General features: G+C 57.4%; 1 protein-coding gene across 1 annotated transcript; it reads left to right on the top strand.

The window, feature by feature from the left end:
* Positions 1-1,889: 1,889 nt before the first annotated feature.
* On the top strand, positions 1,890-16,689 carry PLXDC1 (plexin domain containing 1; the record flags this gene model as incomplete). Its single annotated transcript, XM_084275677.1, is given in 15 exon segments — positions 1,890-1,946; positions 1,949-1,964; positions 3,789-3,937; positions 5,926-6,069; positions 6,418-6,487; positions 6,862-6,984; positions 7,218-7,336; positions 7,525-7,624; positions 8,446-8,541; positions 9,302-9,383; positions 11,379-11,436; positions 12,318-12,453; positions 14,104-14,139; positions 15,230-15,390; positions 16,570-16,689. Coding segments are annotated over 15 exon segments (1,467 nt in total).
* Positions 16,690-27,679: the final 10,990 nt, after the last annotated feature.

Genomic DNA, 27,679 nt, shown 5'->3' with positions numbered 1-27,679 from the left:
GCGCCGCCCCCGCTCACCCCGCACCCGTTTGCAGAGCGGCTTAAGGAGCAAATATTGACCCGGCTGCTGCGGCACCATCCGTCCCCCGCTGGGCGCTCCCCCCATCGCTGCCGCCTCCAGCTAATCCCCCCCCCCCTCACCCCTCCCCAGAGCCGCAGAGACCCCGCGCAGGGGCTCCGCACCCCCAAATCCCTGCGGCTCCCCCGAGCAGCTCGGGGGAAGGGGGGACGGGGGGAGGGTGTGCACCCCAAGTCCTGCGGCGTGGAGCCTGGGTCTGGCTTTGGGGGGAGCTCAGGTGGTCCCTGACCGTGAGGTTTTGGGGCTCCTGGCACCGCGTCACCCCCAGACTGCTGAGCCCTGGGATGAGCGCAGGGGTCAGATCCTGTCTCTGCCCCCCACCCCTCCCGCTGTGCAGGTTGGGGGGCACCGTGCGTGCGTGGGGCGGGGGGATGTAGGTGCACATGGGGGGTGTGTGTGTGTGCAGAGGCCTTGCACACTCACTACATCTATCCCGGGAAACGTTCCCAGCACCGGGGGTATAGCTCAGTGGTAGAGCATTTGACTGCAGATCAAGAGGTCCCCGGTTCAAATCCGGGTGCCCCCTCATTTTCTTGGGGGGTGTCCCCCTTTTCCCTTCGCCCCCCGCCCCATTTTATTTGCTGCCCAGCCCCCTGGCAGCGAGGGGAGGCCGCATCCTGCTGCCGCCGCTCCCCGCAGCCTCGGCTGTCCCCGGGTGTCCCCATCCCCTTTCAAGCAGGACAGACCCAGCTCCCCAGCAGGGACCCCCCAGAGCGGGGACCCCCCACCCCCCAGCCTTGTCTGAAGCAGCCAAAGGGCTGCAGAGCCCCATATTCCCCCCCCCCCGCCCCCAATTCAGATGCAGGCTGGGGTGTGAGGCTGGGGGAGCCAGTGTTGCTCCCCAAGCCCATGGCATATGGAGCATCCTTGAGGGTGTTTGCACCCTCCTTCTGCCCTGCCCCCCTCCCCGGGGTGCCCCTGCCCCCCCTTTCGTCCCCCCCAGGGCAGAGCCACCTCCCGAGCACCAGGGACAGAGAGGCTGGGGTGCAGCTTGAGCCCCCAAACGCCGCCCAAAACCCCGTGTTCCCCCCGCTGCTCCGGGGGCTCTGTGGCGCCAGTTGGACCCCCACCCTGGGACTCCCACCCCACGACCCCCAGCCCACGACCCCCCCCTTCCTCCCCCCCGGTAACCAGCGCTGCAGCTGCAAAGGGAACTGGGGCGGGGGGAGGGATGGGGAAGGGGGGAGGCGAGGGGCGTCTGTGCCGCGGAGTCGCGACCCTGGGGCTTTGCCGACGGGGGTCCCGGGGGGTGCGGAGGGACGCCCGACCCCCCCCCCCCCGAGATTGCGGGGCCGTGCGCGGGCTGCCTGGGGGGGTGGGGGGCACAGGGTACTCCGCAGGGTTGTGGGGGGCTCAGCCGAGCATCCCCCCCCCTACTCTCTCCCCATCCCGGTCCGGGGTCAGCGACCTCGGGCTGTCTGCGGTGTGGACAGCGCGGGGGGGACTTACACCCCCCCCCTTTCAGCCCCGCTGGTGCCCCCCCATTGTCCCCCCCATCCCCGGGGAGGCGGGGGATGCTCAGCACATGGAGACCCATTTCCCTGCGGGGAGCGCAGGCTCGGAACCCCCGCCAGCCCTCCCGGCACGGGGGAGACGCTGCCCGAACCCCCCCGGGCTCGTTGGAAGGGAGGAGAGGGGGGTCCTGCCGCTGGTCCCACCCCCAGCCCCTCCCCCGGCCCCACCCCCGGTTCCCGCCCGGGCTCCGGCTCCGGCTCCGGCTCCGTGCGCGGCTCCCGGGGCTGCCGGCCCGTGGCGGGGCGCTGAGCCCCCCCCAGCAGAGCCGGGGCTGCGCGGGGTTCGCCGCCCGCACCATGCGCGGGGGGGGCCTCATCCTGCTCTGCCTGCTGTGCGGGGCGCGGGGCGCAGGTAGGGGCCGGGGGGAGCAGGTGAGGGCCGGGGGGAGCAGGTGGGGGCCGGGGGGAGCAGGTAGGGGCCGGGGACGTAGGTTTGGGGGCCGGGGGAAGCAGGTGAGGGCCGGGGGTAGCAGGTTTGGGGGCGGAGGGAACAGGTTTGGGGGCCGGGGGGAGCAGGTTTGGGGTCTGGGGGGAGCAGGTGGGGGCCGGGGGGAGCAGGTTTGGGGGCCGGGGGCAGCAGGTTTGGGGGCCGGGAGAGCAGGTTTGGGGGCTGGGAGGAGCAGGTGGGGGCCGGGGGGAGCAGGTTTGGGGGCTGGGAGGAGCAGGTGGGGGCCGGGGGCAGCAGATTTGGGGGCGGAGGGAGCAGGTTTGGGGGCCGGGGGGAGCAGGTGGGGGCCGGGGGGAGCAGGTGGGGGCCGGGGGGAGCAGGTTTTGGGGCCGGGGGGCGCAAGTAGGGGCCGGGGGGAGCAGGTTTGGGGGCTGGGGGGAGCAGGTGGGGGCCGGGGGGAGCAGGTTTGGGGGCTGCAGGGTACAGGTAGGGGCCAGGGGGCGCGGCGGGTGAGCTCCGGGGGCGCCCCGGGAGTACGGCCCCGGGCTGGGGGGGTCCCGGTGCGCAGCGTCCCGCACGGCCCCGCACGCGTTGCTTTGTCCGTGGGCAGCGGGAGGTGTCGCGCCTCGTCTGGGCTGTCTGTCCGTCCGTCTGTCCTTCGCGGGTGGGTCTGTGCCCCCACGCAGGATTCCCTCCCCCCCCCCGGGGGGGCTCCGTGGTGTGGCCGGTGCTGGCCGGGCTGTGGGTGCCGCTGTGCCGTGAGGGTTTGAGGAGCTTTGGTGGGGTAGGGGGCTTGTTCCCCCTGCCTGGGGGAAAGGCTCTGCTCCCCAGGGCACCTCCAGTGCCCCCAGGGAAGGGGGGCACGACCCCCCACCTCGGAGCCCCTCGGCAGTGGGGTGCATCCCCCCAGCTGCCAGCTCAGCCGCGCTCCTCCCTGCCTCAGTTTCCCCTCCCAGAGGCACTGGGGACAAACCAACCCCTTTGGGAAGGCTCCAGAAGGGACCAGGAGCTCATTAAGCATCAATTAGCTCCCTCTCCCCGAGGGGGACACCGCGTAGCCCCTCCCAAAGGGCGAGGGGAGCAGCCTGTGGCCCCACGGGTGTTTCTGCTGTCCCGCTGCCTGGGGACAGGCGTCCTGGCGCGGTCCCTGCCCGTGGGCGAGCCGGTGCCATCCGCTCCGCCCCCGCCGCGCTGAGCTGCCGGGAAACCGGAGGAATCGCTGCAGATTTGGTCCCAAACGGCTTTTTCATCACCATCACCCCCCCCAAAAAGATGCTGTGCGGTGTTTCTGGCCTCAAATCCCCCCCCTGGGGCTGAGAGAGGCGCAGCAGAAGGGGGTGAGAGGCACGTTTCTTTTTGGGATGGATGTTTGGACTCTGCTCTGGCACCTGGACCCCCAACCAGCCCAGGGGAGGGGTCTGATGGCTGGTGCCCCGTTGCTGAAGCATCATCCCCCCCACCCCCGCCCATGCTCCCCCATTGCTGGGGCCTTGTGTGCTGGGGTGTGAGCTGAGCTGGGCTGGGGGGGTTGTAGGGGTTTTGCCTCCTGTCACCCCTCCATCCCACCTCTCCTCCCCAGGCCGTGGGTGTCCGTGTCCACCCCTGCACCCTGTGTGTGTCCCCAGCCCCAACCCGAGAAGCCCTTCCCCACCTCTCCATCATCTGCTTATGGGCGCTGAGACCCCCCCAAAACTCATCTCAGCAGAAGCTGCCTCGCTGGGTGCCAGGGCTGCTCCCAAACCCACAGGTGGGTGCCCTCCTGGTGTGAGACACCCCCCCACCCCTGACCCATCCTTGTGCCCCACCAGGACACCCCCCCAGGAGCCCAGCGGTGGGCGAAGGGCTGCGGGGAGCTCAGGAGTCCTCACCAGGGACCGAGGGGACCCACATCAGCCAGGACCTGGTGGGGGGCAGCCTGGCCATCGACACGCTGCCGGCCAACGAGACACGCATCGTGGTGAGTGGGGACCCCCGGTGCTGCCCCCCAGCGCTGCCCCCCGGCGCTGCCCCCCGCCCAGGCAGGATCCGGCCCCGCGCCCAACCGCCGAGAGCTATTTCCAGGCTGGGCAGGGAGCTGCTGGGGACACTGGGGCCGGATCCTGGCAGCCCAGGGGATAATTACAGCCCTGGGGATGACTCTCCCTGCCCCTGAGCGTGACCAGGGCTTGGGGCCACCACCCCTGAGCTGGGGATGCTTCCTCAGCTGTGATGCAGGGCACGATGCTGCCCAGGTCCTGGGGGGCTCAAGGCTGGGGTGAGGGGGCTGTGTGGGGAGCTGTGTCACCTCCTGGGACATCTCAGTGGGTTCTCATGTCCCTGCTGTACTTAATTACCTGCCCCCAATTAGCTCCTGGTTATTTGTGGTGGGGCCCTGTGTCCCAGCGCTGAGTCTCCAGGATGGGGTGGGGGGAGATGTGTGGCTGTTGGGGGGGTTCTGGGGGAGGGTGTGCTGAGTGTGGTGGTTTGTCCTGGTGTTTGTCCAGTGGCTGGTTGTGGACTGGGTGGAATTGGTGCCTCTGTGGTTTGGGGTGCCAGGGGAACGCCCTGCTCGAGCTCCAGCTTGGTCTTGCTCAGTGACCACTGGGGATGGAGAGGGGCCAGGAAAGTCCCTGTTTAGAACCAACCCCAAACTTGACCAGCCCAAACCAGCTGGAGATGCTGGGGAGAGGTTCCAGGGGTGGTTCCAGGGGTGGTTCCAGGGGTGGGGGCAAAGGCAGTGACTGGGGGGGCTCAGGGTGTCTGCCAAGGAGAGCGGGGTCGAGGTCAGGGACCCGTCCCCTCTGTGTGTCCCAGCACCTCGCTGCATCCCAGGAGGTGCCAGCCTGGCAGCTGAGGGGGTTTCCCTTCCTCTCCCCCCTCAAAAACACCCCAGGTTCGGGGTTCAGCAGGGGGGTTGTGGCTCTGAACCCCAAGGATGAGGAGGGCTGTGACACCGTGTGTCACCACTGTCCCTCCCTGAGCTCTGCCCCATGGCTCCTGCGCTCCCCACTGCCTGATGTGTCCGGACCCTCCCCCCTCCTAATTCCTGCCCTAACTGAAGCAAGGTGAGGATCAGGACATCCCAGTGAGTCAGCGATGAGGTCAGGAGCTCAGCAGCCAGCTCCCTGCGCTCCCAGCCCTGCTTATTCCCCACCCCGGGTTTATTTGGAGCATGTTGGGAAGGGTGAGGACACAGGAGACGTGTGGTTTGTCCCCCATCCATGGCCTGTCCCTGCATCCCAGGGGATTTCCATGGGGTGGAGCGTGCTGGGACACAGAGGTGCTGGCACAGCCTTCCCCGTGCCTCAGTTTCCCCATCCATAGAGAAGAGAGGACTGCATCAGTTCCTCTGAGCAGGATGGGCTGTAATCCCCAGCAGGAAGAGCTGGGAAAGCTGTCCCTGGGGCTTGGGGACCCCAGGCATCCCCCCCCCCCCCCCCCCCCCCCCCCCCAGCCCACCTGGGGTCCCTGTCCTCCCTCTGAGAAGGGGATCTGATGGTGCCCAGCCAGGGGTCACTCCACAGACCCCCCCACTCCCTCCACCAGATCCCATGTGTCCACAGCCCCTCGGTCCCCCCTGGCTGGCAGCAGCCCCCCCACCCACCATCCCAGGGGCCCATTCCAAGGTTCATCATCTCCCTGGGGTCCCTTTGGCTGCGGGTTTCAGTCCCTGGCTCCAGCTCTGGAGAGGGTTTGACTCCCAGGAGAGCTGCACCCATCTGCTTCCCCAGAGCCTCTTAGGACTCCCTGTCCCATTCCCATGGCTCTCAGGGCTCTGCTCCTTCTCCAGCTGCTCCACATCCCTCCTGCGGCATCGCACTGGGATGGGGGGTTTGGTGCTGGTTGGTGCCCAGGGCAGGTCCCAGCTGCTCCCAGCCATGCCAGGGGGTGGTGGTCACATCCCTACGGGAGCAAGCTGGGCAATGCCAGCCCTGTCACCCACCCCGTGTCCCCCCCTGGCTGCAGGAGGACAACCACAGCTACTACGTGTCGCGGATCTACGGGCCGGGGGACGCGCGGCCGAGGGGGCTGTGGGTGGACATGGCAGCAGCCAACAGGAGCCAAGTGAAGATCCATGGGATCCTCTCCAACACACACCGACAGGCTTCGGTGAGCCCACGGGGTGTTCTGCAGCCTGGGGTGTCCCCTGGGTCCCCATCCCAAGGGGTATCCCCACTCCCCAATGGGGATGGCACCTCGGGTTGGGCGGCACCTCCACCTCCCCGTCACAGGCCAGAACACACAGGGGATGGGGAAGGGTTTGGTCTGTCCTGGTGTAGGGGAGGGTCTGCCCCACTCCCATCCCTCTCCCACCCCTCCAGGAGCTGGCTCCAACCTGGGCAGAGCTGGTGCCGGTGGGCACAGATCCATGTGTGTCCCCCCTCCACTCCCCATCCATCTGTCGGGCTGAGCACTCAGCTTCTCCAGGCTCTCACCCCCTCTCCCTGTGTCCCACAGAGAATCATCCTCTCCTTTGACTTCCCCTTCTATGGCCACCTCCTGCGACAGGTCACGATAGCCACGGGCGGTGAGTGGGGCTGGGGCAGGGCGGCATCCCAGCGTGGGGAGGGCTGGGCACGGCTCTGGAACAGGCTCCATCCTCCCCTGGCATCCCAGAGCCCCCACTTAGCTCAGATGGGGCAGGAGGGCTACAGGCCCTCTCACTTTCTCCCCCCACCCCAAATCAAAGCCCCATCCTGCTGCTGGTGCCTCGGTTTCCATGGCAGTTGAGGGGATGCTGAGGGGGGGGTCACACAGGCTTGAAGAAAATCCAGGATGGGAGCCGGGGGTGGGAGAGCCAGGGCAGGGTGGTGGGAGGTCAGGAGGAGGGGGAAGGTCATAGGAGCACCCTGGGGTGGCAGAGGGGAGCGTGAGCTGCTTCCCCCTCCTCTGCTCACCCAGGGTTTATCTTCATGGGGGATGTCATCCACCGGATGCTGACGGCCACCCAGTACGTCGCACCCCTCATGGCCAACTTCAACCCCAGCTTCTCCCGCAACTCCACCGTCCGGTACCTGGACAACGGTGAGTCCTGCTCCCTGAACTGGGCAAGGCTCAGCTCTGCGGGGCTCAGGGCTGGGGGAGGGTGTGGGGAGCCCAGGGGGGCTTTGGGGAGGGGCAGCCAGGGTGTTTGGCTGGGGGGGGGGGGCTTGGTTAGGGGAGGAGATGACTTGGAGCTTCACCGCCGGCACGGGTCGGGCTGTTGGGGGGGTGGGGTGAGGAGAGATGAGGGGGCCATGGCCTGGTCTGTGCCGCAGGGACGGTGTTCGTGGTGCAGTGGGACAAGGTCTATCTGCAGGGGAAGGAGGACATGGGCAGCTTCACCTTCCAGGCGGCCCTGCACAGCACCGGCAGGATCGTCTTTGGCTACAAGGAGGTGAGAGACGTTCCCACTGTGTATGGCACAGCCAGGGGGGTCCCTGCAGGGATCCTGGGAGAGCTGGGGGGAGATTCCCTGTTATCACTGCCCACACGTTCAGTCTGGATGTTCCCAGAGCCCCCAAAGCACTGGAGAATTGGCACTGGCAGCCCTGGGTCCCCCTCACCCTGTGTCCCTGGCTGCAGATCCCCGTGCCGGTGCTGCGGATCAGTGCCACCCAGCACCCCGTCAAGGCTGGGCTCTCTGATGCCTTCATGATCCTCAACCCATCTCCTGATGTGCCCGGTGAGTCGCTGAGCTTGGGGCACTGGGGCTGGGGGGACACACACCCCCCTGATCCCACCCTTGGGGATGCTGATGCTCGCGGGGGAGGAGAGGTGAGAAGTCCTCTCCTCATCTTTGGGTGCTTCGAGACACGGGGATGGAGGAGGTGTGCAGGGCTCGGCTGCACGGGTCCCCTGGTGCTCCATGTCCCCAGGTGCACCTCTCCTGGGGTGCATCTCAGGGTGCACCTCTCTTGGGGTGCATCTCAGGGTGCATCTCTCTTGGGGTGCACCTCTCCTGGGGTCAATCTCTCTTGGGGTGCACCTCTCCTGGGGTCAATCTCTCTTGGGGTGCACCTCTCTTGGGGTGCATCTCAGGGTACATCTCTCTTGGGGTGCACCTCTCCTGGGGTGCATCTCAGGGTACATCTCTCTTGGGGTGCATCTCAGGGTGCACCTCTCCTGGGGTGTGCATCTCAGGGTGCATCTCTCTTGGGGTGCACCTCTTCTGGGGTGAATCTCTCTTTGGGTGCATCTCAGGGTGCACCTCTCCTGGGGTGTACCTCTCCTGGGGTGCACCTCAGGGTGCATCTCCCCACACCCACAAGCTCCATGCTCCTCCCAGCAAAACCATGCCCTGACCCCCCCTCCCCAAATCCCCCCCCAGCACCCCCGCATTGCTTCTCCCACCGCCCCACAGGATCTGGGAACCCCCTTTGCAGCCCCCCTGCCCCCCCTTCCCCAAGCTTTCCCCACGCAGGTGGGTGCCCCAGGGGGTGCCCCCCGTGCTGGCTGGGGCAGGGGGTGCGAGGTGGGGTCCTGAACCCCAGCCCCGTGTCGCAGAGTCGCGCCGTCGCACCATCTACGAGTATCACCGCGTGGAGCTGGACACCAGCAGGATCACCAGCATGTCGGCTGTGGAGTTCACCCCGCTGCCCAGTGAGTGGGGAGGGGGCTGGCCTGGGGGGCTCGGGGTGTGTTTCCTTCCCATGTTGCACCCAGTGTCTCACCAGCCTCTTGTTCACAGCCAGAACGGCTGCGGAGGAGGGTTTGATGGGTGCTGGGGGGGGTTTGATGGGTGCTGGGGGGGGGTTGATGGGTGCTGGGGGGGGGTTGATGGGTGCTGGGGGGGGTTTGATGGGTACTGGGGGGGTTTGATGGGTACTGGGGGGGTTTGATGGGTGCTGGGGGGGTTTGATGGGTGCTGGGGGGGGTTTGGTGGGTGCTGGGGGGGGTTGATGGGTGCTGGGGGGGGTTGATGGGTGCTGGGGGGGTTTGATGGGTACTGGGGGGGTTTGATGGGTGCTGGGGGGGTTTGATGGGTACTGGGGGGGTTTGATGGGTGCTGGGGGGGTTTGATGGGTTATGGGGGGGGTTGATGTGTGCTGTGGGGCGGGTTGATGGGTACTGGGGGGGGTTTGATGGGTGCTGGGGGGGTTTGATGGGTTATGGGGGGTGGGTTTGATGTGTGCTGTGGGGCGGGTTGATGGGTGCTGGGGGGGGGTTGATGGGTGCTGGGGGGGTTTGATGGGTTATGGGGGGTGGGTTTGATGTGTGCTGTGGGGCGGGTTGATGGGTGCTGGGGGGGGGTTGATGGGTGCTGGGGGGGTCAGTTGGGACCCTGCAGCTCAGGGGGATGCTGTCAGCCTGTGCTGCTGATGCTGGCTTGTGGCTGGCACGTCTCTCCTCTCTCCTCCAGCCTGTCTGCAGCACCAGAGCTGCGAGTCCTGCGTGGCCTCCGAGCTCACCTTCAACTGCAGCTGGTGTCACGTCCTGCAGAGGTACCTGGGATGAGCTTCCCCCTCTCTTCCCGATGCTCCTGGAGCTGGGGGAGCAGGTGCAGCTCCGAGGCTGATGCCTGTACTGGTGCTGCTGGGGGGTTATGATGATTTTCCCATTTTCCCCATTGCTGTGCTGCTCTGTGGCTGAGCTGGGGGCTGCTCTGGCTCAGAGCTGATCCCATCTCCAGTTACAAGCCACTGACAGGAGATGTTTCCTGAGGCTGGGGCTCTGTGTCCTAAAGTTTTGCTGCAGCAGCTGGAACAAGTTGAGACCAGAAGGAAAATTCCCATTTCTGGTTGGTTGGTGAGGTGAAACTGGGGGGGAAACTGCTGCTGACTTAGGATGGGACACAAGGAGGGGGGCTGGGACACACAGCCAGGGATGCTCATCCCACCGTGGGGTCAGACCCACTTTGTCAGGGATGAGACACAATTTGAGGGGGGCACTTGCTCTTTTTTGGGGGTAAGCAGAAGATCTGGAGGAGGGGGGAGAGCTGGGGCTGGCCCCACTACAGCCCCATCCCCACAGCCATCCTGCTCCCTGCTCTCTCCTTCAGCTCAAGCTGTGGGATACAGAGCATCAGCTTAATGAGCTTTTGCTGAGATGCTTATTTAGAGCTCGTGGCAGGGGAGGGGACCCAGTGACACAGATCCTCACAGGCAGCACAGGGAAATGCCTGGCTCCCCAGGGGGACACAGGCTGCCCAGCCCCTTCCCCACCACCCCCTGCACAGGGAGCCTCTGCTCAGCCCAGCATCGCTCTGGCACTGGCCCTCCCTTCCCTCCACACCCCTTGAGCCCCTTCCTCATGTTTTGGGGGGAGGAACCTGAGACATCAGTGAAGTGACCCCATAACTCAGCACTGATCTGCTGCCTTTGGGTGGGCTGGGGGGCAGCCTGAGCAGGGGGACAGCCTGAGCAGGGGGACAGCCCAAGCAGGGGGTACAGCTTGAGCAGGGGGCCAGCCTGAGCAAGGGGACAGCTTGAGCAGGGGAACAGCCTGAGCAGGGGGACAGCCTGAGCAGGGGGACAGCATTTGTCAGTGGCAGAGATTGTCACCTGGTAGCAAACCCATGTCACCACAACTTGGGGTCTTGTTTGGGTTGAAACCCTGAGGTCTGGGGACTTCCTCATTCTGCTTATTCCAAGTTTAAGGTGTTTGCAAACCCAACCCCCCTGGACCCAAGTTGCTGCTGCTGCTTGTTCTCAATCAGTGATTCCTTGAGTGTTCCAACCAGGCTGGACTGGAAAAGCCAACATGATCTTTCCCAAGGAAGCCGGTAACGTGGCATCCAGGGCTTGAACTTAAACCCTGAGCTCTGTGATTTCAGCCTGGAGTCCTCCTGGCTCTCCATGGGACAACGGGGTTTGTGTTGCCTCTGGGATGATTGCAGGGCTGTGCTTTAAGTGAAGATCTCAGCAGGACCCCAAGTTCTTTGTGGCTTCTCCCCTTTGGGGGTTGTATGAGCTGAACCCCTGGGTCACATCCTGGACATCCCAAAGGTCTGAGTGCTTCTTCATTCCCTCTGTTTCTGTAGAGGTTTCTCTGGCTGGCATTTTCCCAGTTCTAATTTCTTTAAGCTGTTTTTCCTGTGCAGATGTTGCTGGAAAAAAAACAAACCCAACCCCAAAATATCCACCACCACCCCCCCAACACAAACCAAACCCAACCGCTCGTGAAGATCCTGGCACAGGGTCAGGGGGATGGAAAGTCACACTCAGCCCTTGGGTTTTTCCTGTTCCTGACCCTTCTCCTCCACTGTCAAGGGGAACATTTGGGTCCTTCCAGCACAGCTGCACTGGAAACCCCCTGTCTCCAGGGGCTGACTGAGGTGTAAACATCACTGGCTGTATAAACGTCTGTAGATCTGAGTATCTGTTCCCAGCACCCAGTGTTGGGGGCTCACGGGCAGCTTGGAAGCCCCCAGCGCTGGCACCCACGTGGAGAGGGTGAGTGGGTGTTACACCAGGGGCTCCCACTGCTTCTCCCCACAGATGTTCCAGTGGTTTTGACCGGTACCGTGAGGAGTGGCTGTCCTACGGCTGCGGCCAGGTGAGGCTGAGGGGGGAATCCTGCTCGTAGGTCCTGGGCTGGGACTGATGCTGAACTATGGGAAGAAAAACAGTGGCCATATCCCAGCTGGGGAAATTCCCTCTGAGCTCCCTGGGCAGGCTGAGCATCCCTTTAAGTGCCCCTTTCCCATGGGAGCAGGACCTCTGAGGTGCTTCCCAAAGGATGCTGTCTCTGCTGGAAGGGTTAAAAGAGGGTCCATCACATCCCACAGCACTACCTGAGGGTCCCTGCCTGGGGGTCTTGTGTCTGTGCTGGATGCTGGGGAAGATTCAGAGACCTCCCAGGGTTCCCAGACGGTGCAATCCCATCCAGGGTGGTTTTTCCACCTTGGGAAGTGTGACTCTTTCCTCTTTGAGAAAGGAGCCCCTGTGATCTGGGCTGATTCTGGTGCGTGGCCTCGTTAGCGCAATTATCTGGGCGCTGGATGAACTAGTTCCTTTGTCTCAGGAAGATCAGCGCTGACCAAACATCTGGTTCTGCTTTGGGTGTGGGGTGGGGTTTGTTGTTGTTTTGCCTTTTTGGTTTCCCCCCTCTGAGAACTCCACTCCTGTTAACCAAGGAGGGGGTGGGGGTGAGGGCAGAGGAGGTCACAGGACCTATGGAAGGGCCTTCAGTGATGCAGGAAGGTCAGACCTTGATGGGTCACTGCCATCTGTCCCAAACTTTTCCTCCTCTTGTCTAACACCACTCCCCTCCACCCCCCTTCCCCTGGCACTCCTGGACCACGTCCCCTCCTGCTGGGTTGGAACCCAAGTGCTGGGAATCCTGGAGCCTGGGATGCTCCGTGCTCTCTGCTGGCTCCCTGGCACTCCCACTGGAGGAGAGCTGGGAAAAGTGACTGTTCCCTCTTCCCTTCCCAGTCAGATGAGAAGACCTGTGAGGATTTAGCAGAAGGGGACCTGTACTCAGCACCTCCTGACAGCTCCTCCTCAGCGCTGGGGGAGGACGTCACCACCTCCACGGCCTCACTCTTCCTTGACAGCCTCACTACAGAAGGTGAGGATGTGAGGATGGCAGGGACACTGTGTCCTCCTGTTTATCCCCCAGAGGTCTTTCAGTCCCTGCCTGAATCTGTGCAGCCAGGAGCCTGTCATGAGGCACAGGGGGAGCACAGGAGGTGACGCAGGGCACAGCCAAGGGCAGCCCCAGAGCTGATGCTCGGCTTGCTGCGGTAAGGGGGGGGATGAAACCCTCTGGTGGGAAGGGTCCAGGTTGTATTGCTGCTGCCTTACGCATTCCTGAAGGTCAACAAGCAACTGGTTCCCCATGAGCAGACCCCCCAGCATCTCCCCAGCACCCTGCATGGGTTCCTGCTGGCCGTAGGTCCATCCTTGCTGGTGGCTCAGGGCTGCCAGGACTTCTCAGGGCAGCAGTCAGGCATTGCCCCCTCTCTTCCCAGCCTAGGGAAGCTCTGTGGAAGAAGATCTGGAGTTTCCCTCGGGACACCCATGTTCTAAAGCTTGATAATCCTATTAACACAGGGCTGGCTCCTCGGGTCCTAGCGGCAGGTATCACTTCAATTTTGCTGCTTAATAGTCCCTAACGCAAACTGCTAATTAGAATAAATAGAAAGGAACATTAGTAATTGTCCTTCAGCCATGGGAAGGAGCTGGGGGGGGGGAGGAAGGGAGCGCCTGGCTGCCAGGGCTGACTTTGCAAGGAGCAATTAAAGGAAGGGGGAGTGCGACGCCACCACTGAGATTATTTTCCAACTCGCCGCCGGTTCCTGGAAAAAGAACAAGAGGCTTTTCTGTGACACACTCAGGCATGAAGTTCATTTGCAATCTTGGAAGGAAACAAACAGGCAGCTGCAGCGGGCAGCGAACTTTATCTGGAGAAGCCCAGCAAAGGAAGAAGGGAAGCAGAGGAGCGGGACGCACCCCTCTGCCCCTCCCCAGCCAGCCCTGTGCCCTGGCTCCGCTCACAGAGGGGTTTGTCAGGGGGGCTGGCTCACTGGTGAGCAAGTGTGTAAGGGCTCAGGGTGCTGAGTTCAGCTGGGGTGGTGAATTGGAGGCTGTTGAGGCACAAAAGCCTTGTACAATGTAACCTGGTGCTTGAAGAATGGGATGAAGAAGGGAATCAGGCTTTGGGGTCCCACACAGGGTGTTACAGCATGACCTCCCACCCCTTTATTTGGGATGTGTTAGCATCATCACTGCGTTAGCATCACCATCATTGCATTATCGGCATCATCACTGTGTTAGCATCATCATCATCACCACTGCATTATCAGCATCACTACGGCAGCATCACCACTGCATTATCATTGTTGCTGCATTATTGTCACTGCATTATCATCATCACATCATCATCACTGCATTAGCATCATCCTTGCAGGGTACGGCTGCAAAAGCCACCCCCTGAACAGACACCCACGGGGGCTGGGGCCCCCATTTGTTGCTCTCCTTTGCACACTGAGTGTGTTTAAAGCCTGCTTCCCTTGGATGTTTGTGCTCCAGGCACCAGAAGGTCGATAAACCACAGGCTCCCACCCATCTCAGAGGGTTTAAATCTATCACAGGTCACATAAACACTGTGCAGGAGGGGTTCTGCCCTTGTGGTATGGGGGTGAATGAAGGTGGGGAGCACGTGGAGCATCTCAGAAGGCTCCTAACTTGACTTTTTTGCCTGTTTTTCTCCTTTCAGATGACACGAAGCTCAATCAGTACGCAGGAAGCGATGGTAAGCCTTAACCTTCCACTGCAACCCCATGCCCGGGGAGCTGGGGGTGGGCAGGTGAGGCTGAGATTGAAGGGATGCAATCAAGATAAGACTCCTATTGTCCTGTACCCTGATTAACACCACCCCAGGTAGGGAAAAGTGAGAGCTGGGACCAATCCATTCTACCTGGCTGCTGTTTGTCTGCTGGCCCCGCTGTGCAAAGCTGGGATGAGGAGTTCCCCTCCCTTTCTGTGTCATTCCCTCTCTCCACGCAGTCACAAGGTCCTTTTTCCTTTGGGATCTCCCCAGCGCTGCCAAGGAGCAGCATGAAATCCAGATTTACAGAGTCTCCTTACCCAGGTTTGCCTCTTTCACCTCAAGAATCCTTTCCCAGCCCCAGGCTGTCCGATAGCCCTGAGGGCAGGGAACCCAACTGCTGCTGCCATGCTCCTACTCATATTGGGGCACGGGGTGATTTGAGCCAGATTCAAGCTGGATTTGAGCTGGATTTGAATGGGATTCAAGCCAGATTCAAGTGGGATTTGAGCTCTCTCTGCCTGACCTGGGGTTTGTGAGAGCTGTGGTCGGGTGAAAGCCACCAGCATCTCCCTCTGACCTGAAACCTGCTTCTGGGGAGTTAAACTGGCCAAACTGGGTGCAGTTCTGAGCTCCCCTGCAGATGCTCTGAGGTGCCCCATCTTCCCAGTTTCAGCCAAATCGCTCCCCAAAAGGCGGGCAGTGTCACTGGTACAGGCTGTGGCCCCTCCAGAGCTCTGTAGGGCTGTGGGTGTGACGCACCGAGGACCCCCCAACAAAAGGCTAACAGCTTGCTGTCTGAGGAGCAGCCCATAAAGAAGGAATTGGGGCTGGAGAGGGGTTATGCATGGTGCTGGCTTCATCCTCCTTCAAACCAGCCGCTGCTGTCATGTGAAAGGAATGCTGGCGCTGGGACAGCGGCTCTCCAGGGCATCTCCCCCTCCTGATGAGGCCGGGAGTGGGTGGTTGAGTTGCTGGGTCTCAGGAAGGTCTCTCCTCACTTTGCTTTTCCACCCTTTCCTCTATCCATCTCTCAGCACAGTTCAAGGCTCACCTGGATCCCTTTTTTCCACAGGTTTGGGGAGCAGCCTTCCCTCCAAGCAAGCAGGCACCCCGATTCACACAGGTACCATCGTGGGGATCGTGCTGGCTGTGCTGCTCATCGCAGTCATCATCCTCGCTGGGATTTACATCAACAGCCACCCCACCTCCACCGCTGCCCTGTTCTTCATCGAGGTGAGTGGAGAACCTGCTCCCTGGCTGGGTTTTTTTCCCCCCCTCTCCCTCTGCTACCAAGACAAACCCTGTCCTTCCAGAGAGGAGCAGGGAGCAAAGAGGAGCGAGAGGGAGAGTTCACACCCGGGTTTCTTTTCGTGGTCCCACAGTCGCAGCTCCCAGCCTTCCAGCTGATGGTGTTTTAAACTTAGGCTCTCTCCCTCCCACACGGGTTTATTTTGCTCCCTTTCACATGCTCCCTTTCACACATCCCCTTCCTCTCCCCTTCCACCCGCTCGCAGCCCGGTTGGAGGGCTGGGTTGGAGCTGTGACACAGTTGGGATGGGTGCTCCTCCACTCGCCCAGCTGGCTTTTGTTGACGGGAGTTGTCAGCCTCCACTGATGGATGTCGTGCCATCAGCTGCTCTGAGTGGTGGTGTGAATGCTCGAAATGGAAGGGTTTCATTCTCGGGAAGACAGGGGGTCCGACAGGCTCCATCTGCTCTTCGGAGCCCGCAGGCCGCTCGGTGCAGCATCCTGAGGCGGGGAGAAGTGGGCCGAGTCCTGGCACTGGAGCTGCTGTGGAGGGAGCGAGTGACACTCGTCCCTCAGCTGTCCCTTAGCACTCGCTGGCTTCTTCCTGGGGCGCTTGTCGTTCCTCCATCTGCCCTGTTTGCTGAGACAGGCCTCAGAGACCTGGTGTGGCTCCTCAGCGAGGGCCTCTTCTGGCCCTGCTCCACCAGCTCCATGTCCTCCTTGTTCTGAGGGCTCCAGAGCTGGACACAACACCCCAGGTGGGGTCTCCCCAGCACAGAGCAGAGAGACAGAATCCCCTCTCTCCATCTGCTGCCCACACTCCTGGGGATGCAGCCCAGAATGGGGTGGGCCTTCTGGGCTGTGGGTGCACGTTGGTGGCTCATGTCCAGCTTCTCACCCATGAGCACCCCCAATTCTTGAAGTATGTCACTTAAAAATTGCCATCCCCTCCCCATTTTACCCTTAGTAGGGTCAGCTCAGTGAGACCCTTGCGTTGCAATCCACTCCCTTAAGCATGAAGTCATTTTTCTTTAAAAAACCCTTATTTTTATGAATAACAAGTCAAGCTCTCACAGACAGCATCGTTTCTGTTTCAAGACTGAGCTCCCCACATCCCCGTGGGCTCTGCCACAGCCCCTCACAGCTCTTTGCTTCTGCCCACAGCGAAGGCCCCATCACTGGCCTGCCATGAAGTTCCGAAATCACACCAACCACACGACCTACTCAGAGGTGGAGCCATCCAGCCAGGAGAAGGAGGGCTTTGTGGAAGCAGAGCAGTGCTGAGCGCTTCTCCCCCTGCGTCCCGAACCTCCCATGTCTCAAAAGTGTTGGAGTCTTCTGTTATTCTCTCGCAAAGGCTTTCCCCTTCTGGAAAAGGAACAGCAAGTAGGAGGAAAAAGACCCCGTGGAGCCTTTGGAAGGGATGAGTTGGGTGGTGTGAGGCTGGGACTGGCCTGGACTCCTCACGGCATGGCACCGGTCACTCGTGGTGTTGGGCTCTGCCCCAGCCCAGCCCCGGAGCCCTGGGTGCAGTGGGAAGACAAAGGGGTTTAGTTCAGCCTGAGGTTCTTTGTTTTGGGGCTGGGTTTCTCCTCCCAGCCCTGGTGCAGGGCTGACCTCCTCCTTCCTCCCACAAAAGTCTTCACAGGGGCAGCAGAATGGGGGGCAAACCTCACACAATACCCAGGTGCCAGAGCAGTGGGGTATCGGGGTGGCAAACTGGTGTTGGCTGCACACCGGCTCTGCCAGCACCCAGGGGAGCTGGGCTGGTCACCTCTGCCTTTCCCCAGGGAGAAGGAGTTCAGGGGTGGGTGCTGTTGGCGGTCCCCAAGAGGCACAAATGGCTCTGCCAGGCTCATCTCCCCTCTCCCCAGCTCAGTCCTTTTCTCTGCTCTCCCCTTCCTTTTCTTTTGGGGCAGGTAACATGTGATGTTGTCACTGTGGCTGAGAAGCCTCGTGCCCTTGTTTTTTTCATCCCACAGTCAGTTGGTCTTCCACCAGCACAGCTTCCTCTCCCTGCCTTCCTCTCCCATCACAGCAACAGCTTCTTCTCCCTGCTCCACAGAAAGGGAAAACCCATGGATTTTAAGGGCAACCCCCTGTGAGGATTCACCTGCAGAGTCTGTGAGCCAGCAGCCCCCACGTGCTTATTGGCATCTAATTACTTTGCTAATCAGTAACTCTGATCCTGACCCTAAAGGAGACAGAGTGGGCAGAGAAATGAATCTTGGGGCCCTTCAGAATACATCCTGGGCACTAATCCCACCGGAACAGAGTTGGTTTTGGGGGGAAGAGGACAGGGACAGAGCTCTGCCAAAAGCAGTGTCATCCCACAGGCTAAATCCAGAGTAAATCCGTGGCATCTCCCAGAGGGGAGGAGTAAATCCAAGCTCCTTCATGGGCATCTCCCAGAAGGGAGGAGTGGAGGCACACACTTCAATACCACTGAGAAACCTAAATATCTCATGGACATGATTTTGGTTTAGAGCCCACTTTGGGAGGGGGGGGGGGGGGTGGTTCTATATTTTTATTCTGGCCCCTGCTCTGGATTTGTCCTTTCCAGGATGTGACCCTAACTAAGGGCTTCAACATGAAGCCTCTCAGGGTTTCCTACTCCTCCTGTGCAATCCCAATTCAGGACTGATCTGCAGAAATAACCCCCCTACTACTCCCACAGGCACCAGCACAGGATCACACCGAGCTGAGCAAAGCTTGGATAATAAAAGAGACCCAAGTCCAGTGTAACATAAAGTTCCCCCTCCCCAAATGGGTGTTGGTTTTAAGGGCCCTTTTTTCCCTTTCCATTTCCTCCTGCTCCTCAGTGATTTATTCTGATCACCACGCTCGGTGCGTATTTCATCCACTGCCTGGTTCAGCTGTCACGGGTGGTGATTACTGCCAAAGGCAGGGTCTGTCTAATTAATGTTTTCCTTCTCATCTGCTGAATTTATATAGCCATTAAAGATAAATATGGATGCTTTGTGGCATTTAGACCCCAGATTATACTTGCTCATACATACCCACCGGGGAAGGCTTCTGCTGCATCTTATTATGGCACGAAGGCACCAAAATGCTGGAGCAGGGGAAGCCAGATGAGTGGTGCCAAGTTGTGCCCAGCCAGGCTCTCTGCAGACATATTTTTGAAGATAAACTTTATTCCCAAATAAAGCTTCCAACTGGAAGGTTGGGGTTTTTTCCCCCCCCTGTTTCCCTGAAGTAGAAAGGATTCAGAGGGATGCTCTCATCTAGATTTTGCCCAGGATCTGATTTCCTTTGAAGTGGTTAGGAGCTGGTAAGGAATTTTCTCTGGATTTAAAGTCTTCACATCATGGCCTTGCTTTTCCTGGGTTTTGTTTCTGAGTTCTAGCTCGGAGCAACTCAGGTTCCCATCTGGGAAGCTCAAGAGTCAGCAGGGAGCAATCTTACCTGAACAGTCTTGGCACGTGGCTTTGTGGCAGAAGAGAAGAGGCTGTCTTTTCAGTTCCAGAAAGCCTGATGGTAACACTGCTGATGCCTGGAAAAACATCTTTGCCCTCACCAAGTACCACTCTGACATCAAACAAACAGGAGAGTCTGGGCACCAGTCTAACGCTGGCTGCACCCATTCAGACCCACCAGGATCACTGCTCCTTCCTCACTAGCCTGGAGTGCCGAAGCAGGAACGGGATGATGGTGACCACGACATAGAGAGTTTGACTTTGCTTTAACCACGTGGCTTCTGTAGCCACATCCTGAGTTTCTCCTTGGGATTCTGACTGACCCCACATTTGGGCTTGCTTCAGAGCAGACTGTGTAACGTAGGTGTGTACTGACCTGTGTATTTTATAGCTGTCAAGCAGGCTGGGGCTGGTAGCTGTGCTCAGCCTGGTGCTCAGCTGGTTCTGAGGGTGCAGAACACAACCCCACTGCTACAGCTCCTCGGTCACCTTTCCAAGCACCAGGCCCTGGGAGTTGGTGGCAACCACTGAGTACATTGTTGGGGTGCAGGGCAGAACAGGACACCCCATACCTGCTCCTTGTACCTACTCCTTTTACCTGCTCCTTGGCCACCCATCTGTGCTCAGCAGCTGGGAAAACACAGCACAGGGTTTATGGGCGACCAACATGGGGTTGGTTCTGCTCTGGTGAAAGTGGGTGGGTTGGGGGTTGATCCCTCCCCTGGGTTTTGGGATCAGTGGGAGCAGGACCCAGATCACAGAGTATTCTCTTAGTAACTAAAGGCCTACTTTCCACATACTTGAATTTACAGCACAGTTGGACTATTTTGGGGGACTAAAGGCACTTTAACTGTCTTTTAATGCAATGTATTTACTATGGGTTATCTGCATGGAATACAGTCTTAATATTAAAAATAAAGAAATGAATTCTTCCTTTTGGACTGCTTTGTTTGTGAAAGAAACCATGCAAAGGATTAAGGGTGAGGTTAGGTGAGCATGGAAGCAGGGCAGGAATCATTCCCAGCTTGTATTTCACTGTCACTGTAAGGATACAAGGATTTCTTTATAAAGACATCCTTTTCAGTCTTACAACATCATGTCAGAAGGCGTTCCCAGGACGTATCTGGGATAAAAACTGACGTCACTGAGGTTTGAAACAAGATGAGAATTTTTTTGTAATTTTATTCAGATTTTCTTCTATTTTTCTTCTGATTTTCTTCTGATTTTGCTCCCCTCAGCTTACCTTGATGTTATGTTTCCAGGCTGGAAGTTCACTGGGCCTGTCTGACAGTAGTAAGGTTTAGCATTTTAAGCCACCACCAACTTACCTCCAAACCATACATCACTTTAAAGGTCATTATCCAAGTAGCACCTCCAGGCTTAGCCTTCCTCTGCTACTGTACCTTACAAATACCAGCAGTGTGCAATACTGGGAAAAGAAGTGATGTACCAGCTGCTTCTCATTCCACCTTCCCAAGCCCCCACATGCTCTTCATCCCCTCCTCCTCAGGAATGTTTTCCAGGTTGGGAGGAACCCAGTACAAGGAGCTACATGTTAATTTGAAGAAGAGATTTCTACTCTCCCAGTGCCTTGCTCTGTTTCTCTGAGCAGAGATGCAGCAGATATATAATTAGAATATATATATATATTTCTATTTATATACACACAGAAAACAGCTAATACTTTCTAACATATAAACAAGAATGTCAGCTCCCCTGAACTAACAGTTTTCATACTAAACATCCCAGAAACTGGGGAAATGCTTTAGCCATGATGCAAATAAACAAGGGTTTGTACCCAGGAAATGCAAGCTCAGGTACAAAGACACGCTGAACCCTAATTAATAGCTCTGGAAACGAGCAGGGAGCAGATTGCTACAAAAGGGCGTGTGGGTGGTGGGATAAAACCTCAACTCGCTGCACAGCTCTGAGTCTGTGTCTGAGGAGAGCTGGGGAATCAGGCTCTGGGTACGATTGGGAACAGGGAATTGGGTCTCCTGATGGCCCCACATGGGTGTTTATTAAGGGTCTTTGTGCCTTGGGTGGCCTCTCCTAGGGAGGGAGGATGGGAATATTTTCACAGAATCACAGGGGTTGGAAGGGACCTCGAGAGCTCATTAGGTCCAATCCCCTGCCAAAGCAGCTCCCCAGGACAGGGCACACAGGTCGGTGTCCAGACGGGGCTGGAATCTCTCCAGATATTCCTCCTAATATCCAATTTAACCCTTCCCTCCTCCAGCTTCACTCCATCCCCTTGTCCTGCCAGTCTCTGCCCTTTAACAAGCCCATTCCCCTCCTATTCCTCTGCTCCCTTCAGGGACTGGAAGGCTGCAATGAGGTCCCCCCACAGCTTCTCTTCTCCAGGCTGACCCAGCCCAGCTCCCCCAGCCTCTCTCCATAGGGGAGCTGCTCCAGCCCTCTGAGCATCTCCGTGGCTCCTCTGACCCCTCTCTGAACCTTCCCTTTCTTAGCCCCATGCCATCCATCAGCCCTTCCCCACCCCTCCAGCACTCCTCAAACAGAAATGCCAGACCATGGCCATTTTATCCCAGGAATTCATTAAGGATGATGACACAAAACTCATCCGCTCCGTATCCTCACGCAGCACCCGGCAGAGCCAGCGCTCGGTGAGTCAACAACCCTCCACTAATTGTACAGTTCCCTCATTTTCTAACGAGCCTTAAACCTCTTCCTTCGAGTATAAACGAGAAGCTGCATCTAAAGCTCCTTAATAACATCTCAGTGAAACCTCAGGAGGGAAGAAACATTTGGCAAAGGAGGAAAAATTGGATTTAAGCAGAGTAAAGACCCAAGAAATTTCCCTGCGTGTGAAGCACCACAAAGCTGGGAAGCATCTTGTCTTTCCTCTGTGGTTTATTAGCATTATTATTTCCATTTTGTAATGTTTATAGTGCATTAGATGCTGCTCTTCTTAGTGCTGGGCCTGGTAGGGCGGCTTTTCCAGCGTTCTCTTTTGTCTCCCACCACATTTGGTGTTTTCTTTTCATGCCCCAGCTCAAGTGAAGAAGCTTGAGCTTCTTGGAACAGCATCCAGGACACCTTGGAATATCCAGGACATGAAGGAACACCCAGGACATGAGGGAACACCAGGGACACCCTGGGACACCCAGGACACCTTGGAACACCCGGGACATGACAAATGCATATTGGAAAATACAGGTACAACAGAAGTCAGGTGTCAGGCTGGGTTGGGGAGGTTGAACATCATGGCTTGGCACACACCTCCTGCCCCCCTCCTGAGAAGAAAATGCCAAAGGGTGGTGTGAGCAGGGGGCAGGATGGTGAGACACGACCCTTCCCTTGCAAAACCAGATGGGATTTGTCCCACTGTCACTCCTCCAGTCACCCACCCTGATGCTCAATCTCCCCCCGCCTCACTTCCCTGTTACATACCCCAATCTAACCGCTCTGGTTCCCAACCTGCACCTCGCTCTGTGGTTAGATATGGGCACTGCTCCCATCACAGGGCTCTCCCATGGTTTCCCTGATAATCACACGTGTGAGAAACCAAACAACGACTGAAAACTCTGTGTTTATAGCACAAAACCCACCCATCTTGCCCACAGGGCTGTTGCAGAGGAATTTAAGGACATGTTTGAGCATGGCTTCAGCACACTGACAGCTCCCTCCTGGCTTCCAATGGCTTTTAGATGCCCAACATACTTGGGCTCCTCAAAAAAACCCCCACTAGCAACCACCTGCCCTCTAAACCCTCTGAGCAGCTGACTCCATGGCAGCCCCTCTCTTTCCATCTCAATGTCACCACCGACGGTGCAGAGCACCAGTGACACAACTGGTATTTTTACCAGTTACATAATGCTGCTCACACGTTCAGTGTGGGCAGGGCAAAGATAAATTAGGTGCACCAGACAAGGCCACTCATCCCTGGAACAAGCAGCCAGCGCTCTCACAGAACCATCACCGTGTTTTTTAACAATTCAGCTTCATGATTTTTTTTCCCCCTTATGAGCTTTCATCCCATCATCTCAAACCAGTTTACAAAGGCAGACTGGGTTACCGAGCCTCAGATAAAAGAACCCACCCCACCAAAACCCCACAACAACCAGCCATGACTCACTGAAACACTTTTAAAGGAACTCGAGGTAATATGCAAATGCAATGCAATTAAGCTGCTGAGCTTGGTGTGCCACCGTTGCTATCGTTAATTATGCCAATAATTACATAGTGAGATATATTTATAAAGTCCCACCACTGCTTATTAAACACAGGACCCTGGATGTAGCTTCACACTCAAGAAACCCCTGGAAAGCTGTATTAGGAGGGTACATGATATACACCCTGTTTTATTATATTCTTTCCCCAGTGGTATCTGGTTGAGGGGGGTGTTGGCCCTGACTGGAGGCCAGACACCCACCAAAGCTGCTCTGTCACTCCCCTTTTCAGCTGGTCAGGGGAAAAAAAATCGCTATTGAGAGATATATATTGTCCAATTCACCTTTTCAGGGAAAACACTGCAGGTGTGGTTACAGGACGGCAGCATCCCCACTCCTTCAGCTGAGCAGCAGTTACCAGGCAGGGCCCCCTCACTCCGGCTTCTTTGGCTTTTGCACCGAAGCTGGAAATCCTCTGTGTCCAGTTCTGCAGCCCCCAAGAAAAGGAGGACATGGAGCTGTTGGAGTGGGGCTAGAGGAGGCCACGGAGATGATCAGAGGGCTGGAGCACCTCTCCTGTCAAGCCAGGCTGGGAGAGTTGAGCTGGTTCAGCCTGGAGAAGGTCCCTGGGAGATCTGACAACACCTTCCAGTACCCAAAGGGGCCTCCTTAGGAGGGACTTTTTAGGAGGGCAGGGAGTGAGAGGACAAGGGGGAATGGGTTTAAATTGGAAGGGGGAAGATTTACGTAGAATATTAGGAGGAAATTCCTCCCTCTGAGGGTGGTGAGGCCCCAGCACAGGGTGCCCGGGGAGGTGGTGGCTGCCCCCTCCCTGGAGGTGTCCAAGGCCGGGCTGGATGGGACCTTGAGCAGCCTGGGCTGGGGAGAGGTGTCCCTGCCCATGGCAGGGGCTGGGACTGAACTTTAAGGTCCCTTCCACCCCAAACCAGTCTGGGATTCTATGATTAGGGGCTGGGTTTTGTTTCATTTCTGTTTCAGTCTAAGGGAAGTTCTTCCTTCCATAAAGCTCCAGGAAAAAAAAACCAAAATAAACCAAACAGCAACCAAACAAAACAACTGTCTGGGGGAGAAAAAACCAACCCCAAACCGACCGGGAAAAGTCCTTTAAACCAGCTGCAGCCCTCTGCTGCCATCGTATGGGAACTGCCTTCGGAGCAGCGAGAAAACCTCTCCCCAGGGGTTGTTACTGTCCCCAGGAGAACTCGTTCCTTACAGCTCAAGCTACTTCGGCAGCAGAACTTGTAAAAAGAAAGAGTTCATTTAAAAAAAAAACCCGTTTCTTAGTGAATACGAACTGTTTACTGCTCTAACCCAGAGCGGCAGCTCGCTGTGCTCTGCCCACCATCGCAGCTCCGTGGCACGACAGCATCTCCCAGTGTAACCCAGCGGGGTGTGTAACTCCTGCACGGCCACTCGCAACTACTGGTGGTGGCACAGCCTCTGCTCACGCTTCTGGCTGGGGCCGTGCCACGTTTTCAGTCTGTAACACGACAGCTGCACTCCCAAGATGTATGTTATGGGAGCATCTCCCCTGCCAGGAAAGGCTGAGTGAGCTGGGGATGCTCAGCCTGGAGGGAAGGAGATTGAGAGGGGATCTGATCAATGGGGATCAATAGCTGAAGGGTGGGACACAGGGGGACATGGGCAGCCTCTGCTCAGTGTCAGAGATAGATTCAGCTGTTTTTCTTCACCAAAAGCAAAGCACTTCTGTCTCTGTAGCAAAGAGAGTTGTCTTGAGAGGCATTTAGGGTTTTTTGAATCATTCCAATTATCGAGCCAATGCATACATTGTGTTTTTATATTAACTAACATGGACTTGACTCTTCTGTTGTACACCAACACCAGTGGAATCAGTGGGAAAGGAACCAACGCAGAAATCAAGTGCTGGGGTACAAAGTTAGGTGAGATACTCCTGAAACTCTCCTGGAGAGAGTCCAGAGGAGGCTACAGAGGTGAAGGGCCTGGAGCATCTCCCCTGTGAGGAAAGGCTGAGGGAGCTGGGGCTGTTCAGCCTGGAGAAGAGAAGACTAAGGGGGGACCTTATGAATGTTTATCAATGTCTTCAGTATGGGATGCAGGGGGAAATGGGCAGCCCCTTTTCAGTGTCTGTGGGGACAGGACAAGGGGCAATGGCTGCAAGTTGGAGCACAGGGAGTTCCACACCAACATGGGGAAGAACTTTTCCCCAGTGAGGGTGAGGGAGCCCTGGGACAGGCTGCCCAGGGGGTGTGGAGTCTCCATCTCTGGAGAGATTCCAGCCCCGTCTGGACACTGACCTGTGTGACCTGTCCTGGGGAGCTGCTTTGGCAGGGGGTTGGACCCGATGAGCTCTGGGGGTCTCTTCCCACCCCTACAGCTCAGAGTCTGATGCACTGCCACATCTTTCAGCATCACTAATTCGTACACAGGCATCACACCCCCGCCTTTCCCGTGTTCATTAATTATTCATGAGGAGGCGGGGCCAACGCCGGGCCACTGACAAATGGGGAGGCGCTTTCCGCGTGGAGCTGATTAAATATTCATCAGGAGGGCGGGGATAAGAGGGCGGGAACGCCGCGCGCACAGCCTTCCTTCCCGCCCCGCGCTGAGGGGGCTGGCGGGGGAAACAGGCGGGAAGGGAACGGTTACAGATAAATGAGCACAGACCGCACGGAATTGTTAATACATCGAATAAAACACTAGGGGAGGAAAACACCTCTGCTGCCTGGAGTAATTGCTTCTCTCCAGCCTGTAAGTGACGGCTGCCGGACCCCTCATCAGCCACCGCCCTGCCACTCAACTGGTTTTACTCCAGGTCTGCAAACACAGAGCCATAGAACCCACACACTGTGCTGGGTGGGAAGGGACCTTCCGAGGCCATCTAGTCCCACCCCACAGCGAGCAGGGACATCTTCACTAGAGGAGGCTGCTCAGAGCCCCATCACCCTGGATGTCTCCAGGGATGGGACCTCCACTACCTCTCTGGGCAACCTGGGCCAACGACCCACCACCCTCAGACTGCAGAACCTTTTCCTAATATCCCACCTAAATCTCCCCTTTTTGAGTTTAAACATTAACATTTGTACCCTGAGTTAGTCACACAAACATGGGTGTGCCTGCCTGTGAGCGGCTGTCTGCCTTACTGTGCCCACACCCCATGTTTAACTCCTGTTAAGTACTGACATTTGACTGAAATCATGCTTTTTAAAAACTAATTTTAAAGAATAATTCTTGGAAAATGCAGTTTTATCCCCCCATCCCGGGGACACAGGGTATGGTGCTCACAGGAGGCAGTGGGGTCTGCTCACTCTACACCCCCATTCCTCGGCTGCTCCCCTCAGAGGCAGCCTGGCAGGCCTCCTAGCTGGGGAGGTGTTTGTACAGAGGCAGTTTCCCTGAGGTAAAAAAGATCTCAAAAAGTATTGTCTATAAGTAGGCAGCAGTGGTGAGACCTTCTCTATCACCCGTGTGTAGGTTTGGGGGTGCAGATCCCCATTTTCAGCCCCCTGAGCTCCAATTTTGGCGGCTGTGGGGGAGAGAGGCCATGGCAGGCAGAGGAGGACCGTGGTCTCTTGGCCTAAAGGTCTGTCACAGCCTGGCTAAATCTAACCCAAAAGTACAGGTAAAAGGCCAAATATAACCCATTCCCTCAAATACCACAGTCTGAGGAGCAAACCCACCCAGGGCTGAGGTAAAAAAGCTGGTTCTGATGGGGTTTTTTAATTTGAATTGTCTGTGTAGGCCAGGGGGTAGCACGTACTAATGTAACTCCACAGCTGCCCTCAGTGTTGTAAGGTTTGTCATATTGACACTTGAACTGATAGATTTGTACTTGCCCTGATGAGGAAAAAGAGAAAACTGTCAAATAAAATGAAAAAAAAAAAAGAAAAAAGAGGGTTGGAGGAAAAACTAAGCCTGTGGAGGTAATATTTGAAGCCATTGGTTTTATGCTCTGTGGCAAGGAGGGGAAACGGAAATGTTCCAATCCAATCTCCAAAGTAAACAACCTTGTGCAATAAATGTTTGCCAAATGCTAACAGAGGGCTCAGGGAAGTATGGAGACAAAAATGCATCCATTAGCAGGAGTTTAGCGACTGCTTAAAGACAAGAAACATTCTGGAAGGGGTGGAAAGTTGATGCTTTCTGCCTTGCAAACAAATTAGCTTATAGCAACAAATAAGATGACCCTTCCTGGCTTAATATTATGAGGTTAGCTTGTTAAATATTTAACATTTACCTTTCAATTTCCCAGTCTGGATTAAGCAGTTCTCTAAACAAGTGGTATCCCAGCAGCAGATGGAGATGCACAGACCATTGCCCCGCTCTGGCTGAACTCCCTAAGAAATAAAACCTGCATTAAGTCAAAGAGGAAGCTAATGGGAGCTTTCAGTAAAGACTCTTAAGCTTTGGCTTTGAAACTCACTGCTCGTACTCATTTATATTTACATTAATTTTATCTAGCTCTGCTCTAAATTAAAACAGTGGTAATCAATTCAACTTCAATCAAGTTGAATAGAAACAGACTGGAATTGGCTGAGTGCTTCTGAAAATCTCCTTTGTGGTGAAGTATTTTTGCTTCCATAGAACACAACTGCAGACCCAAGGTAAGATTTAAAAGATAAAACACTTAAAAACGCCTTAAATCCTTCCTGCTAAAGACAGTAAGGGGAGTGGGGTGGGAAGAGAAAGTATCATAGGACTGCA

This window comes from Gallinula chloropus (genome assembly GCF_964237585.1).
Source record: "Gallinula chloropus genome assembly, chromosome: 26".
NCBI classification, from domain to species: domain Eukaryota; kingdom Metazoa; phylum Chordata; class Aves; order Gruiformes; family Rallidae; genus Gallinula; species Gallinula chloropus.
The sequence above is the reverse complement of the archived record's forward strand: the minus strand, read 5'-3'. Positions and strand labels throughout refer to the sequence as shown.